We start from the raw sequence: 14,828 nt of genomic DNA, 5'->3' as shown, positions 1-14,828 counted from the left end.
GGCTGATCTTGAACTCCTGACCTCAAGTGATCTGCCTACCTCTGCCTCCTAAAGTGCTGGGATTACAGGCGTGAGCCATCACGTCCAGCTATCAGCTATTTGTTTGTTTGTTTGTTTGTTTGTTTTTTAGATGGAGTCTTGCTCTGTTGCCCAGGCTGGAGTGCAGTGGTGTGGTCTCAGCTCAATGCAACCTCTGCCTCCCGGGTTCAAGTGATTCTCCTGCCTCAGCCTCCTGAGTAGCTGGGATTGCAGGCGCCTGCCATCGCGCCCAGCTAATTGTTTGTATTTTTAGTAGAGATGGGGTTTCACTACGTTGGCCAGGCTGGTCTTGAACTCCCAACCTCGTGATCCACCCATCTGGCCCCCCTAAGCTCTGGGATTACAGTCGTGAGCCACCACACCTGGCCCATTAGCTCTTTTTTAAAAATTTACTTTATTTTTATTTGTTTGAGACAGGGTCTTAATCTGACACCCAGGCTGGAATGCAGTGGTACAATCACAGCTCACTGCAACCTCGACCTTGCGGGCTCAAGTGATCCTCCTGCCTCAGCCTCCTGAGTAGCTGGGACTATAGGCGTGTGCCACCACACCCAGCCAGCTGTCTTAGCTATTTTTGCCCCCTTGTGTTCCCTGTAGGAGTGCTAGGACTAGCTTGTTGGGAGGTTCATTAGAGTTGCACTTATTCATAGGTTAGTCTGACAGGGCTGCCCTCCTGCTTGGACAGGGTGGTTTTGTTACTGGAAACGGGTCCTGATCCAGACCCCAAGAACTGGCTATTGGATCTCTCACAAGAAAGGTTTAGAGGCAAATCCACAAAGTGAAAGCAAGTTTATTGAGAAGTAAGGAAACTAAAGAATGGCTACTTGATAGAGAGAGCAGCCACTAGGTCTGCCGGTTGGCTATTTTTTGGTTATTTCTTGATGACGTGCTAAGCAAGGGGTGGATTATTCATGTGTTTTCCAGGAAAGTGGCAGGCAGTTTGTGGAATGAGGGTCCCTCCTTTTTAGACCTGACGTTGCTGTGGCATTTGTAAACTGTCGTGGTGCAGGTTCTGGTTGGCTTCTTTTTTTTTTTTTTTTTTTTTTGAGAGGGAGTCTCGCGCTGTCGCCCAGGCTGGAGTGCAGTGGCCGGATCTCAGCTCACTGCAAGCTCCGCCTCCCGGGTTTGCGCCATTCTCCTGCCTCAGCCTCCCGAGTAGCTGGGACTACAGGCGCCCGCCACCGCGCCCGGCTAGTTTTTTGTATTTTTAGTAGAGACGGGGTTTCACCGTGTTAGCCAGGATGGTCTCGATCTCCTGACCTCGTGATCCACCCGTCTCGGCCTCCCAAAGTGCTGGGATTACAGGCTTGAGCCACCGCGCCCGGCCTGGTCAACTTCTTTACTGTATCCTGTTTTATCAGTGGGGTCTTTGTGACCTGTATCTCATGCTGACCCTGAATTATCCTGTGACTAAGAATGCCTGACCTCCTGGGAATGCAGCCCAGTAGGTCTCAGCCTTGTTTTACCCAGCCCCTCTTCAGGATGGAGCCGCTCTTGTTCAAACCCTTCTGACAGTGCATCTACCCACTGATGTGGCTGTCCTCTGGGCTTTACATGAGCCTGGTGAACACAGCACATGAGTGCCAGGCATCGAGCTCTTCTCTCTGTGGCTGAAAGGCCCCATGACCTGAGACATGCTGAAATCAGCGTCTAATTGTCAGACAAAATTAGGGCTGACCTTGCTATTTGAGGAAGCAGCCAAAGAATACTAAAGGTGGTTAAAAGAGTGTATTAGTCTGTTTTCACACTGCTATAAAGAACTACCTGAGCCTGGGTCATTTATAAAGAAAAGAGGTTTAATTGACCCACAGTTCCATAGGCTGTACAGGAGGCATGGCTGGAGTGGCCTCAGGAAATTTCCAGTCGTGGCGGAAGGGTGAAGGGGAAGCAAGCATATCTTTACATGATGCCAGGAGAGCGCGAGCAGGGGGAGGCGCTACACACTTCCAAACAGCCCGATCTTGTGAGAACTCACTATCCCAAGAGCAGCAAGGGAGAAATCCACCACCGTGATCCAGTCACCTCCCAGCAAGTCCCTACCCCAATACTGGGAATTATGATTCAACATGAGATTTGGGTGGGAACACAGAGCCAAACCGTATCAATAAGACTTTGTTATTTTTAGCAGTTTGTAACAAAATGTAAGTCTGCTTTGTAGGGGAGAAAAAGGGTGATGATACCTTTCCTCACCCATCATAAGTGTCATGGCTGACAGTTCCATAACAAAAGACAGATTAACAAGAAAAAAGCATGACAAGCTTATTTCATCACAGTTTAATGTGACATGGGAGCCTTCAGAATGAAGGCCCAGAGACCCAGGGAAGTGATCTGATTTTATGTGTAGGTTCGAAGAAACGGGCAGCTGTGTAGAAGTGGACTTGGATGGCGGGTGTGAACCATGGAAGCATACTGGGGGCACCAGCAGGGCCCATCTCGAGTTCTCCTGAGCCTCTCTGACCAGCACTCTTTCCTCCATCTGGGGCAGGACCCCTCTGCAGTGGGGGTCTGAGACCTACAGTCAAACAAGGTTGGCCAGATAATTTTTTTTTCTTGAGACAGTTGTATTCTTTTACCCAGGCTGGAGTGCAGCGGCACAAACGTGGCTCACTGCAGCCGTGACCTCCCGAGTTCAAGTCATCATCCCACCTCAGCCTCCCAAGTAGCTGGGTCTACAGGTGTGAGCCACCACGCCCGGCTAATTTTTTGTGTTTTTAGTAATGATGGGGTTTCACCATGTTGGCCAGGCTGGTCTCAAACTCCTGGACTCAAGCATTTTACCTGCTGTGACCTCCCAAAGTGCTGGGATCACAGGCATGAGCCACCAGCACCCAGCGAGAATTTCTTTATGGCCAGGTTTTACACAGAATGGTGGAGGAAATTAGAGTGATATTTAAAAGTTTTTTTTGTTTGTTTGTTTTTGTTTTTGTTTTTGAGATGGAGTCTCACTCTGTCGCCCAGGCTGGAGTGCAATGGTGCAATCTCAGCTCACTGCAACCTCGGCCTCCTGTGTTCAAGTGATTCTTTGTCTTAGCCTCCCAAGTAGCTGGGATTACAGGTGCCTGCCATCACGCCGAGCTAATTTTTGTATTTTTAGTAGAGATGGGGTTTCACCATGTTGGCCAGGCTGGTCTCATACTCCTGACCTCAAGTGATCTGCCTGCCTTGGCCTCCCAAAGTGCTGGAATTACAGGCGTGAGCCACCACCTGGCCAATATTTACAGGTTTTATGACTGCTTTGGGGGAGAATGGGGGGAGAGAGGGGAGGGCAGAGCAGGTCTGAGAGGGACTTTGCTCCTGAGGCCTCCATTGTGGGGCATCCTCCTCTGAGCCCCAGCCACTCCATGCTTGTCCTACTTTGTTTCTGATTTTACCCCTTTTCTAGCCTTTACAGTTTTTTAACTGAATTTTTAAAAAGTCTTCCTTCACAGTTGGCGTATTTATATATGATACACATGCTGAGCTGGAAGCACTGACCCTGTGGGCTGTGACCCTTCCCAGGGACCTCGCCTGCCCTAGTACTCTTCTGTCGTCTCCTCCTGCAGACCGCCTCCATAGGTTTGGTCACTACCTCCAGTGTCTGCCTTTTGTTTGTGGGTCTCACCGCAGCTGCACTTCGCTTGGCTGTGTCTTGCCTGGATAGCAGGCATGGTTCAAAGCCCGCTGAGTCTCTCCAGAAAGACGTGGAACAACAGGGAAAAGCAGCGCCACGTCCCCCTCCAGGCCTCAGACGTCAGCGCAGTGTCCTGGGGTACCTCAGACGCCAGCGCAGTGTCCTGGGGTACCTCAGACGCCAGCGCAGTGTCCTGGGGTACACCTGGAGCTTTACAGGTTTCAGCTCCTGTCTGGCATCTGTGTTTGTGGTTCTGTCTTTACGAGCCCAGAAGCCCATGACTTCGTAGAATGTGACCTGTTCCGCCGAGGGGTGCTGGGCCTCACAGTTTTAGACACATCCAGTCTTGTACACGTCAGCCAGGGTCCCGCACAGGACAGACAGACTCCTCAGGGGCCGTCAGGCCATGGGGAGGGACGGGATTTGGGGAAGAGAAGCAAGAATAGTAAAACTGGATTTTCAAATTCTCTGAGTAGAAAAACTCAAACTCACATTGTTTTCTCTGCTCTTACACCACACAACAATCAACACAGAAGACATCTGTGACCAAATGTGGGGGATTTCTCTCCACCAGCAAACAGCAGTCAGTTGTGCAGTGGACACCGGCTGGGTGTCCTCAATTCAATTCCGACACCATCCACCTGGAGGTCGTGTCAGACCCCGCAGGTGGAGGGCTCAGCCCCACACGATGGCCCCGCTTCTGATGCCAGTCGCAAGCTCCAGGTGTGGCCTGTGCTTCTGACCGACCTGCCATGAATCAGAGTTTTCACGACCCCTCCTCGGGTTCGATGAATTGCAGCCGCGGCTCACAGAACGCAGGGACAGAGAGGCCCTGCCTTTACCCATTTATGACACAGGCTGTGACGAAGGGTGCGGATGCACAGCAGGTGGAGGAGACGCTTGGGGCAGGAATGGGGAGGGGCGTGGAGCTCCTGGCCCTCCTGGGAGCCACCTCTAGGCACCTGCATGGGTTTCACTACCGGAAGCTCCTTTTGAGTTTTTGTGCGCAGTTGCACGCATGCTCACTTGAGGCATTCTTCCCTTACCAGCCGAGTGTTTCTAGAGGAAGGCCATATACTGTCTAAACACTACCATTTCACCTCAGTGTGCTTGCTGGAGCCCATTCACCCAACTCCTGAGCTCCTCTAAGGAAGATGCTGTCACCAGCCTTAGGTGTTTTCTCTCTTTTTTTTGCTTATTCTCCCAAGCAGAAGTGTGAGGTGTTTTCCATCTGTTGTGAGACTGTCTTTCCCTGGTGCTGGCAGTGACCGGCTATTGTTTTAGAGAGACGCCTGAACAACTGCCTGACCATCACCTGATGACCGCCTGACATTCCTAGCTGGGGGTCTCTCCTGCCCTCTTCATGTCTGCCTAGCGGCCTGCTCTAACATCCTCTCGTCCAAGGAGACCCGGGAGCAACCTGGAAAACTAAATTCCAGGCTATGACAGACAGAAAGGGAGATTGGACACACCTCGCTGTACCTGCTCCCTTTTGAAGTTTGTACAACCAATGAACTTTAGGTTAAAACAGATCGTAAGTCTGACAAAACAGATTCTTTGTAGCAGTAAAATCCCAGACTGGACTCTGGCATAGCATCACGTGACAGATGGTGGGCTCTGAAGGAAATAAAAGTATTTTACCCCAAAATCTATTCTTGACATATTTTGAAATGACCCTGCAAAACCATACTTTGTGGGGAAAATTGCATCTGTGGAGAATCTCCTTCCGTTTCCAGGTCTTTTTCTGATCTAGAAGAGATTTAACTAAGAGTCTGACACCTTTAAGGTCTGAAGAGAGACATTTACCATCTCTTCTCTCTGAAGCCTGCTACCTGGAGGCTTCACCTACGTAACAAGAACCTTGGCTTTCACAAGCCCCTTTAATTCAGGCGTTTCTTTCTGCGGACTTCAAGTCTTCAGGCAACGTTTAACTCTTTTTTTTTCTTCTTTTTTTTTTCCTGAGAGGGAGTCTTGCTCTGTTGCCCAAGCTGGAAGTCATTGGCACGATCGCAGCCCACTGCAACCTCTGCCTCCTGGGTTCAAGCGACTCGCCTGCCTCAGCCTCCTGAGTAGCTGGGATTACAGGCGCGCGCCACCACACCTGCTAATTTTTGTGTTTTTAGTGGAGACCGGGTTTCACCGTGTTGGTCAGGCTGGTCTCGAACTCCTGACCTTGTGATCCGCCCACCTTGGCCTCCCACAGTGCTGGGATGACAGGCGTGAGCCACCGTGCCCGGCCAATTTAACTCTTTTAACTAGTTGCCCATGAGAAAATCTTGGAATCCACCTGTGCCCTGTGAGTGCTGCCCGAGACGCCCGCCTTTCTAGGCTGAAGCAGTGCACGCCTTCCGTGTATTGACTTACGTCTTTGCCTGGGATTCTGTCCCCTAAGACGTATAAAACCAAACTAACCTGACCATCTTGGGTGTACTTTCTCAGGTGTTCCCAGGGCCATGGTCACTCATAGTGGCACAGAATAAACCTTGTTAGGTATTTTAGAGTTTAGCTTTTTTGTCAACAGTATTTTTATTTAAAGGGGCTCATTACTGTGTTTGCTTTCCTTGAAGAACTTTCCTGAGTGGGCCTTTTCCAACTGTGAAGTATAGTATTTTTTTTTTTTTTTTTTTTCTGAGGCAGAGTCTCACTCTATGGCCCAGGCTTGAGTGCAGTGGTGCAATCTCAGCTCACTGCAACCTCTATCTCCTGGGTCAAGCAATTCTCGTGCCTCAGCCTCACGAGTAGCTGGCACTATAGGCATGTGCCACCACTCCTGGCTAATGTTTTTTTTGTATTTTTAGTAGAGATTGGGTTTCGTCATGTTGGCCCGGTTGGTCATGAACTCTGACCTCAAGCAATCCACTGCGTTGGCTTCCCAAAGTGCTGGTGATGTAGGATTCTTCTTCTTCTTTATTTATTTTTTATTTTATTTATTTGTTTATTTTGAGACGGAGTCTCACTCTGTCACCCAGGCTGGGCTGGAGTACAGTGGCACAAACTGGCTCACTGCAACCTCTGCCTCCCGGGTTCAAGCAATTCTCCTGCCTCAGCCTTCTGAGTAGCTGGGATTACAGGCACATGCCACCACATATGTCTCATTTTTTTGTATTTTTAGTAGAGACGGGATTTCACCATGTTTGTCAGGCTGATCTCAAACTCCTGACCTGATGATCCACCCGCCTCGGCCTCCCAAAGTGCTGGGATGACAGGCCTGAGCCACTGCACCCAGCCATAGGAGTCTTCTTCTTGATCCCTTTGCAAGCCCTAGCAATGCCCCACCTGGGCCTTGCCCAGCCACACTGGCGTGCCTCAGCTTGCCTACGTTATAGCTTGTAACCGTGTTTGGTGGTTCCTGAGCTCTTGTACCACACCCAAGAAGAATGAGGATACGGTGGACATAGAAGGGTGAGGAGGGCAGAGAAGAATTTTATTGAGCGATGAAAATGGCTCTTAGTGGAGAGGGGAGCTGGAGAGGAGATGGGAAGGACAGGTCATCTTCCCCAAAGTCAGGCTGTCTCTTCACCCGAGTTAGGCCAGCTCCCCTCTACCAACTGAGTCTGAGTCTGGGGTCTTTATAGGCACAGGGTGAGGAGTGTGTGCTGATTGGTTTGTGAGTCTGCAAAAGAGGTTAAAGTGAAGACACCACTCAAAGGTGGGCATGACGGTGTAGAAAGCCAATTAGAAAAGGGTAGGTATATGTAAAATAGGTGAAGGGTGGGGATCAATCAGAGGAAAGCGTGCCAGACAGGAAGACAGGCTCTCAATCCAAACTGAGGATTTAACTTGTAGCTTGACTTTAAACTATCTTCGGCTTGAGGTGGGGTTTCTCGGGGGACCCATCCCTCTCTGCCTAGGCATTTGGCTGCCTCCTGTCACCATCATGGGGATTACAGGCATGAACCACCCTGCATGGCCAAAAATGTTGTACTTATGCCATAAAATCAAACAATTCAAACCAACCCCGGAACAGAAGTAATACATAACTTTCTTTTTTTTTTTTTAATTCAGGGATGGACTCCCTCTGTTTCCTAGGCTGGAGTGCAGTGGTACAATTTTGGCTCACTGCAACCTTGACCTCCAGTACACAAGTGATCCTCCTGCTTCAGCCTCTGAAGTAGCTGGGACCACAGGCGCACCACCATACCTGGCTAATTGTTTTTATTTTTGTAGAAACAGGGCCTTACTATGTTACCCAGGCTGGTCTTGAACTCCTGGGCTCAAGCGATCCTCCCACTTTGGCCTCCCAAAGTGCTGGGGTTTACAGGCATGAGCCACTGTGGCTGGCCCCTATCCATTTTTTGTAAAATGTAGATTCCTATGCCTTTTTCATGGGTTCCTATGTTTTCCAGTTGCATAACCCATTGCAGACTTGCTGAGCCAGCCTGTCACCCTGCACTGAGCACCCAATCACCAGGATGCAGAGTGACAGATGGAGATGCCACAGTTGTGAGTGGAATCTGCAAAGATTTCCCTCAAACTTTCTCATATATGTGAAGAGAATTAGTAGCTAAAGATGGAAGCATAATGCAACTTGAGCTGTGTTTCCATGACTAAGAACCAGAGGAGATGGCAGCTGTGGGTCTGGTCGGGTGGGTATTAATGCCTTGCTGCACCCGAGCTGCCCCTCCCAGCAATGGGTCCGGTCAGATGGGTATAAATGCCTTGCTGCACCCGAGCTGCCCCTCCCAGCAGCGGGTCTGGTCGGAGGGGTGTAAATGCCCTGCTGCACCCAAGCTGCTGCTCCCAGCTCAGCCGTGCTCTGACTAGATAGAACCAGACGAGTTTACACTGATTTTCAATCATTTCCCCCCACTTCCTGCACTATACCAGCCATGCTGCCCCGGCAGCTGATCCACCCACTTAGAGCCTCGGCTCTGTGACGTCCCAGATGGGGATGGGCTTCTCAAGGACTGCATCGTCTCCTGCCTGGGAAGAGTGTCCAGATTATGAAAGTCAGAAACCATAGGCTGGGTGCCAGGGCACACGCCTGTAATCCCAGCACTTTGGGAGCCTGAGACAAGAGGATGACTTGAGGCCAGGGGTTTGAGACCAGCCTGGGCAACATAGACGCCATCTCTAAAAAAATAAAATAGGCCGGGCGCGGTGGCTCACACCTGTAATCCCAGCACTTTGGGAGGCTGAGGCGGGCAGATCATGAGGTCAGGAGATTGAGACCATCCTGGCCAACATGGTGAAACCCCGTCTCTACTAAAAATACAAAAATTATCCAGACGTGGTGGCACGTGCCTATAGTTCCAGCTACTCAAGAGACTGAGGCAGAAGAATTGCTTGAACCCGGGAGGTGGAGGTTGCAGTGAGCCGAGATCATACCACTGCACTCCAGCCTGGGTGACAGGGCAAGACTCCGTCTCGAATGAATGAATAAATGAATGAATAAATAAATAAAAATAATTAGCTGGGTCTGGGTGCAGTGGCTCATACCTGTAATCCCAAAATTTTGGGAGGCGGAGGTGGGTGGATCACTTGAGGCCAGGAGTTCAAGACCAGCCTGCCTGGCCAATGTGGCGAAACCTCATTTCTACTGAAAATACAAAAAAAAAAAATTAGCCAGGAGTGGTGGCGCATACCTGTAGTCCCAGGTACTCAGGAGGCTGAGACATGATAATCACTTGAACCTAGGATGCAGAGGTTGCAGTAAGCTGAGATTGTGCCACAGCACTCCAGCCTGGGTGACAGAGCGAGACTCCATCTAAAAAAAAAAAGAAAAAAAAAAATTAGCTGAGTATGGTGTTGTGTGCCCGTAGTCCCAGCTGCTTGAGAGGTTGTGGCAGGAGGATCTCTTGAACCCGCAAGTTCAAGGTGCAGTGAATTATGATCGCACAATTGCACTCTAGCCTGGGTGATGGAGTGAGACCCTGACTCCGAAAAATAAAATGTAACCAGGCGCAGTGGCTCAAGCCTGTAATCTCAGCCAGGTGCGGTGGCTCACGCCTGTAATCTCAGTAATTTGGGAGGCTGAGGCAAGCAGATCACAAGGTCAGGAGTTCAACACCAGCCTGGCCAACATAGTGAAACCCCGTCTCTACTAAAAATACAAAAAGTAGCCAGGCATGGTGGTAGGCGCCTATAGTCCCAGCTACTCTGGAGGCTGAGGCGGGAGAATCGCTTGAACTGGAAGGCGGAGGTCACAGTGAGCTGAGATTGTGCCACTATACTCCAGCCGGGGCGACACAGTGAGACTCTGTCTCAGAAAAAAAAAAAAAGAAATGATTCTCTAATACAGAATTTAAATACAGTCTGCCTGCAGAAGCCTTAAAGGAAAGGGAGTCGTGTGTAGCCTGTGGGCAGAGGTGGCTGGCACAGTGAGACTGATCCCCCACCAGCCTCACTCTTGCCTCACTGCGGCACCAACACTCGAGGATGGGAAATCTAACAGTGAAAATCAACCCCAGCTGAAGCTCTTCCCCACAGAACTGGCAGGTTCCACGTGGACTTCGTGTTCCATGCTGAGGCTTGTGACCTACACTGGCTATTTTCAGGAACAAAAGTCACTCCCACTTGTGGGCCTAGGGCTAGACCATGATAGTTTATAACTCGTTCCGCGGAGTGGCAGTGAGCACGCCTGTCTGTTACCGATGCTGGGACTCAACGCTTGAGACAGTTGCGTGATTCTGAACACGTGTGCCACAGCCACCTACGGCAAGTGTATGTGGGCCTGGGAGCTGCCTGGCGCTGCCCTGTCACCGGCACTGCTTCACGCCAGGGCCAAGTGCATGTCAAGTGGTTGGGTGTCAACTTCAAATAGTTTCTGAACAAAACCAAGGCTTTCACGAAGCTCCCAAGCCTCCCTACTATTGTTTCTCCTCCAAACAACCTTGTCATGCTCTCCTTCAAGTGTCCTTCGTGGCTGTCTTCACTGAGCAGGTAGCACTTCTCCCATGTGGGCCCACCCCCACCTGCCATGGCTGCCATAGCTGTCAGAGTGCATGAGGGGAATGCAGACCCCGTGACCATCAGTGTCTCATATGGCTTGAATCTGTGTCCCCACCCAAAGCTCATGTTGAAATGTAATCCCCGGTGCTGGAGGTGGGGCCTGGTGGGAGGTGACTGGATCCTGGGGGCGACTTCCCCCTTCGGTGCTGTCCCCATGATAGAGTTCTCAGGATCTGGTTGTTTGGAAGCGTCTGCTCAGGCCGTGTAAGATGTGCCTGCTTCCCCTTCATTTTCTGCCGTGACTGTGTTTTCCTGAGGCCTCCCCAGCCATGCTTCCTGTACAGCCTGCAGAACCATGAGCCAATTAAATCTCTCTTCTTTGTAAGTTACCCAGTCTCAGGTATTTCTTCTTCTTTTTTTTTTTCTCTTTGAGACAGTCTTGCTCTGTCGCCCAGGCTGGAGTGGCATGATCGGCTCACTGCAACCTCTGCCTCCCGGGTTCAAGCTTTTCTCCTGTCTCAGCCTCCCAAGTAGCCGGGATTACAGGTGCCCGCCACCATGACAGGATTTTTTTTTTTTTTTTTTTTTTGAGACAGAGTCTCGCTCTGTGGCCCAGGCTGTAGTGCAGTGGTGCCATCTCAGCTCACTGCAACCTCTGCCTCCCAGGTTCAAGCGATTCTTTTGCCTCAGCCTCCCAAGTAGCTGGGACTACAGGCACCCGCCACCACACACGGCTAATTTTTGTATTTTTAGTAGAGACGGGGTTTCACCACATTGGTCAGGCTAGTCTTGAACCCCTGACCTCAGGTGATCCACCCACCTCGGCCTCCCAAAGTGCTGGGATTACAGGTGTAAGCCACCGCGCCCGGCCCGTATTTTTTTTTTAGTAGAGATGGGGTTTCACCATGTTGGCCAGGCTGGTCTCCAGGTGATCTGCCCCTCTGGGCCTCCCTAGGTGTTGGGATTATAGGCGTGACCCACCGCGCCGGGCTCGGGTATATCTTTATAGCCATGTGAGAATGGACGACAGAGCCTGTGGGATGCTGGACCACCCTGTGCCGGCCCCTCCTGGCGCCATGTTGCCTGGTGCAGGCTGCTCTCAGGGTGGTGGAGGGAGGGGCCGTGGTGGGTGCATCATTGGGGAGGGGCTGTCAACACAGGGTGGCCGGGTGCCCCCGGGTCCTTTCCTGGGTTGGGCAGTAGCCTCCTCTGCTGTGTGCCCCTGCGGGTCCCAGCTTTCAGTCCCAGTCCTTGGTGCGTCCCCAGTTGAGGCAAGGACGGTGTGTGCTCTTTGGATTTACAGTAGGGGTGGTGGTCAACAGGAGAGCTGTTTAGGGGTAGGATGAAGGCAGGTGTTGGACTCTGCGGAGGGTAACCTGGGAGGTAGAGGGGGCCTCGGGCTGTGGCAGAAGGTGGTGTGGTGGGTGGTGTTTTTCCTTAGCAGCCTTGGGGAGGGGCCATTGGATATAAGCACTAGCCTAGTGGCAGAGACTGAGGCAGAGACTGAGCTGGGGACAGGAGGGTGCTCCTCCTCTGACAGGGGAGGGCAGGGCAAGGAGGCCGAAGGGTCCTGGGAGCGTCATGCGACTGGGAGACCCTACTGGCTACCCCGGGAGAGAGAAGTCCGCGCCTTTCCCTCTGCATGTTGGTTGTCTGGAGCAGTTATGATAACGCTCCACCTTCTGGAGATGGGCCGTGAGCGTGAGGCTTGCAGGTCTGCCTTTAGGACATGAGGAGTGATCAGGTGTACCCCTCCCCTCCTGTGCTTGAGGCAGAGAGATTTGTGCAGTTTCATCTCCTAGAGACAGTGACAGGCACTCAGAGTGTCTGGGCGTGAGGCTCACCTGGGACCGTCCTGGACGGCGTCTCTCCGCAGCTGGCGCACCCATACCGAGCGGCGGTCCTGAGGGCCATGGAGAGGGTCCTGAGCAGTCGCGCCAGTGAGCTGGACAAGGACACAGCCAGCACCATCATCCTCCTGGCCTCCAGCGAGATGACCAAGACGAAGGTATTCAGCAGGCCCTCTGGCCTCGCAGACTCAGGCCTAGCTTGGGAAGGGAAGCTGCTTCTTGACCTTGCTACCCAGCAGCCTTGAGAGTGTAGGGGGTGTTTGGCTGCCCTGGGCTGGCAGAGGCCCTTTGGTCCCATGCACCACCCTGCAGGGGGGGGATGGTCCTCTGTGATTTTCAGAGGCAGCAGCTGAAGCAGAGAGCAAGTTGTCAGAACTCAGCACACACAGGACCACGGTGTGCTTGCAGCCGGCGCCAAAGGACGTGCCCGGCACTGGGGTTGGAGCAGGGCTCTGGTGGCCTAACTCTCTCTGGGCCCTGAGCACAGTCCCCTCTCACCAGCGCTCTTCTGCTCCTGTGTGTGGGGTCTCCTGGCAGCAGCCCCTCACCTCTCACCAAGGCTCTGCTTCTCCTGTGCGTGTAGGGTCTCCTGGCAGCCCCTCAGCAGGGGAGGCTGTGCCCGCCACCTTCCCTGACCCGCACTTTTTAGGGACACTGAAAACAGCGTGCGTTTGTCCGAGGCTGGCAGCCACTGAGGGCAGAATGTCTTGGTCTCGCCTTTCGGGAGATTTCAGGGAGAGGTTCTCCTTGCTGGTGTTTTGGGTTCAGGACCTGGTCTGGGACTGGCAGCAGGCGGCGAGTGGCGTCCTGGTGGCCGTGGGAAGGCAGTTCATCAGCAAGGTGATGGAAGAGCTGCTGCGCAAGCTGCACCCCGGGACCCTGCCTCACTGCGCCGTGCTGCACACCCTCGCCAGCCTCTCGGTGGCCAATGGTAGGTGGCGCACAGCCTGCCCCAGGAGGAGCACGGGGCACTGGAAGGCTTGGTGGAGGCCTTTGACAGTGTCCTCTCTCACAGCGTTCGGCGTAGTCCCCTTCCTGCCATCCGTCCTGAGCTCCCTGCTGCCTGTGCTGGGCATGGCCAAGCAGGACACGGTGCGTGTGGCATTCTGCTCCGGTAAGAGGCGGCCTCGTCACCTTCTGTCTCAAGTGCCTCTTTGTTGGGGGGATGTGCCCGGGCATGCATGTTTTAGGGGGGACAGGTGGGCCTTTTAGGCTGCAGGAAGGGAGGCTGTTGGAGGGAGGGGCCCCCTGGCTGAGGCTGCTGGCTGGTTGGGCGGTCCATGTGGGGCTGACACAGCCTCTGTCTCTTGTTTCTCTCTGCTCCCGGTGAGCCCCTCCACCTTACACTGCGGGTCCACTGAGGCCTGGACATGCCTGGGCGGCAACAAGAGACTTCTTCAAAGCCATGATTTTTTGTTTTCCTCCCCGCTCCAGGCTAGAAAAGTGTCCGCTCTCTGGGCATCCCAGGACCCAGGGGATGGGGCCACATTCATTCACCCCACCCTCTGCCAGGAGCCCCGTTCCTGGCAGCAGTGTCCACAGCCCTCTGTGTGCCTGGCAGGGGACTGCGGGCATGTCATGGACCTGGACCTTGTTTTCCACTCCCACTGACAGTTGGGGAGTGGTTGGTGGGATTGGAGGCATTCCTGTTAGTAGGGGGTGTGGAGATTGGAGATCCTGAGGTGCCCTTAGTGCCCTCACAATCCACGGCCTCGTGTTCCCAGTGTCCTATGTCAGAAAGACTACCAGCCCTGGTAGCTGGCAGGGAGGAGAACGGGACCCTCGTGCCCAGGGGACCAGCCCTTGTAAAGACCCAGGCCTGTGGGGCAGGGGTCTGTTAGGTTCCAGGCCTCCTCTCCAGGCAGCAGGTGTGGGAGGGCCCAGTGAGGGGGGTGCTGGTGGGGCCTGGGCAGGGTGTGTTTTCGAAACGTGGGGGGGCGTGGTTACAGGGCTGGGCTGGGCTCCGTTGACTGAAGGGTTGGTTTGGAGCATTTGGACCCGCCTGCTCTGCTCATGGTGACTTTGGGTTCAGATCACAGGGCTCCTGCCACCCTGTCCTCAGCCCCTGCGCTCCGTCTCTCCTGGCCCTGCTCTTTGACAGATGCCTTCATCTTTGGGGCACTCCTTCACAGGCTCTCCCTCACCTATGGGTGAGGGCAGGGCCTCTTAGGTAGAAGGGATAGTAACCCCGCGTGACCCAGTTTTGGCTGAAAATGGGATTGGTGCCAGGATGGGGGCAGCTGCACACGGAGCCAGGTGTGAAGGGGCAGAGTGGAAGTGGGTCTGGGTGTGGACTCAGCTAAGGTTCCTGGGGCACAGGACATGCTGTCCGGGCTACAGGGCGGAGACTGAGAGCAGGGCAGCTGGGACGCCTGCCGAGCCCTCTGTCTCTGTGCTGCACGCTCATCGCCCCCCCCCCCCCGCCACTCCTCTGGGAA

The 14,828-nt window shown here is 53.1% G+C and overlaps 1 protein-coding gene across 17 annotated transcripts in view; it reads left to right on the top strand.

The window, feature by feature from the left end:
- Positions 1-14,828, top strand: part of LOC105488490 (maestro heat like repeat family member 1) — a 120,275-nt gene that overhangs the window by 26,922 nt on the left and 78,525 nt on the right. For all 17 annotated transcript variants that reach the window (XR_011606615.1, XR_011606616.1, XM_011752626.3 and 14 more), the window contains exons 4-6: positions 12,417-12,548; positions 13,159-13,321; positions 13,406-13,504. Coding sequence is in view for 15 of the 17 variants with exons in the window: in XM_011752626.3 (XP_011750928.2) it covers positions 12,417-12,548; positions 13,159-13,321; positions 13,406-13,504 (394 nt within the window). In the remaining 2 variants the exon portion in view is untranslated. The remainder of the gene's footprint in view (positions 1-12,416; positions 12,549-13,158; positions 13,322-13,405; positions 13,505-14,828) is intronic.

This window comes from Macaca nemestrina, chromosome 8 (genome assembly GCF_043159975.1).
Source record: "Macaca nemestrina isolate mMacNem1 chromosome 8, mMacNem.hap1, whole genome shotgun sequence".
In the NCBI taxonomy this organism is placed as follows: Eukaryota; Metazoa; Chordata; class Mammalia; order Primates; family Cercopithecidae; genus Macaca; species Macaca nemestrina.
The sequence above is the reverse complement of the archived record's forward strand: the minus strand, read 5'-3'. Positions and strand labels throughout refer to the sequence as shown.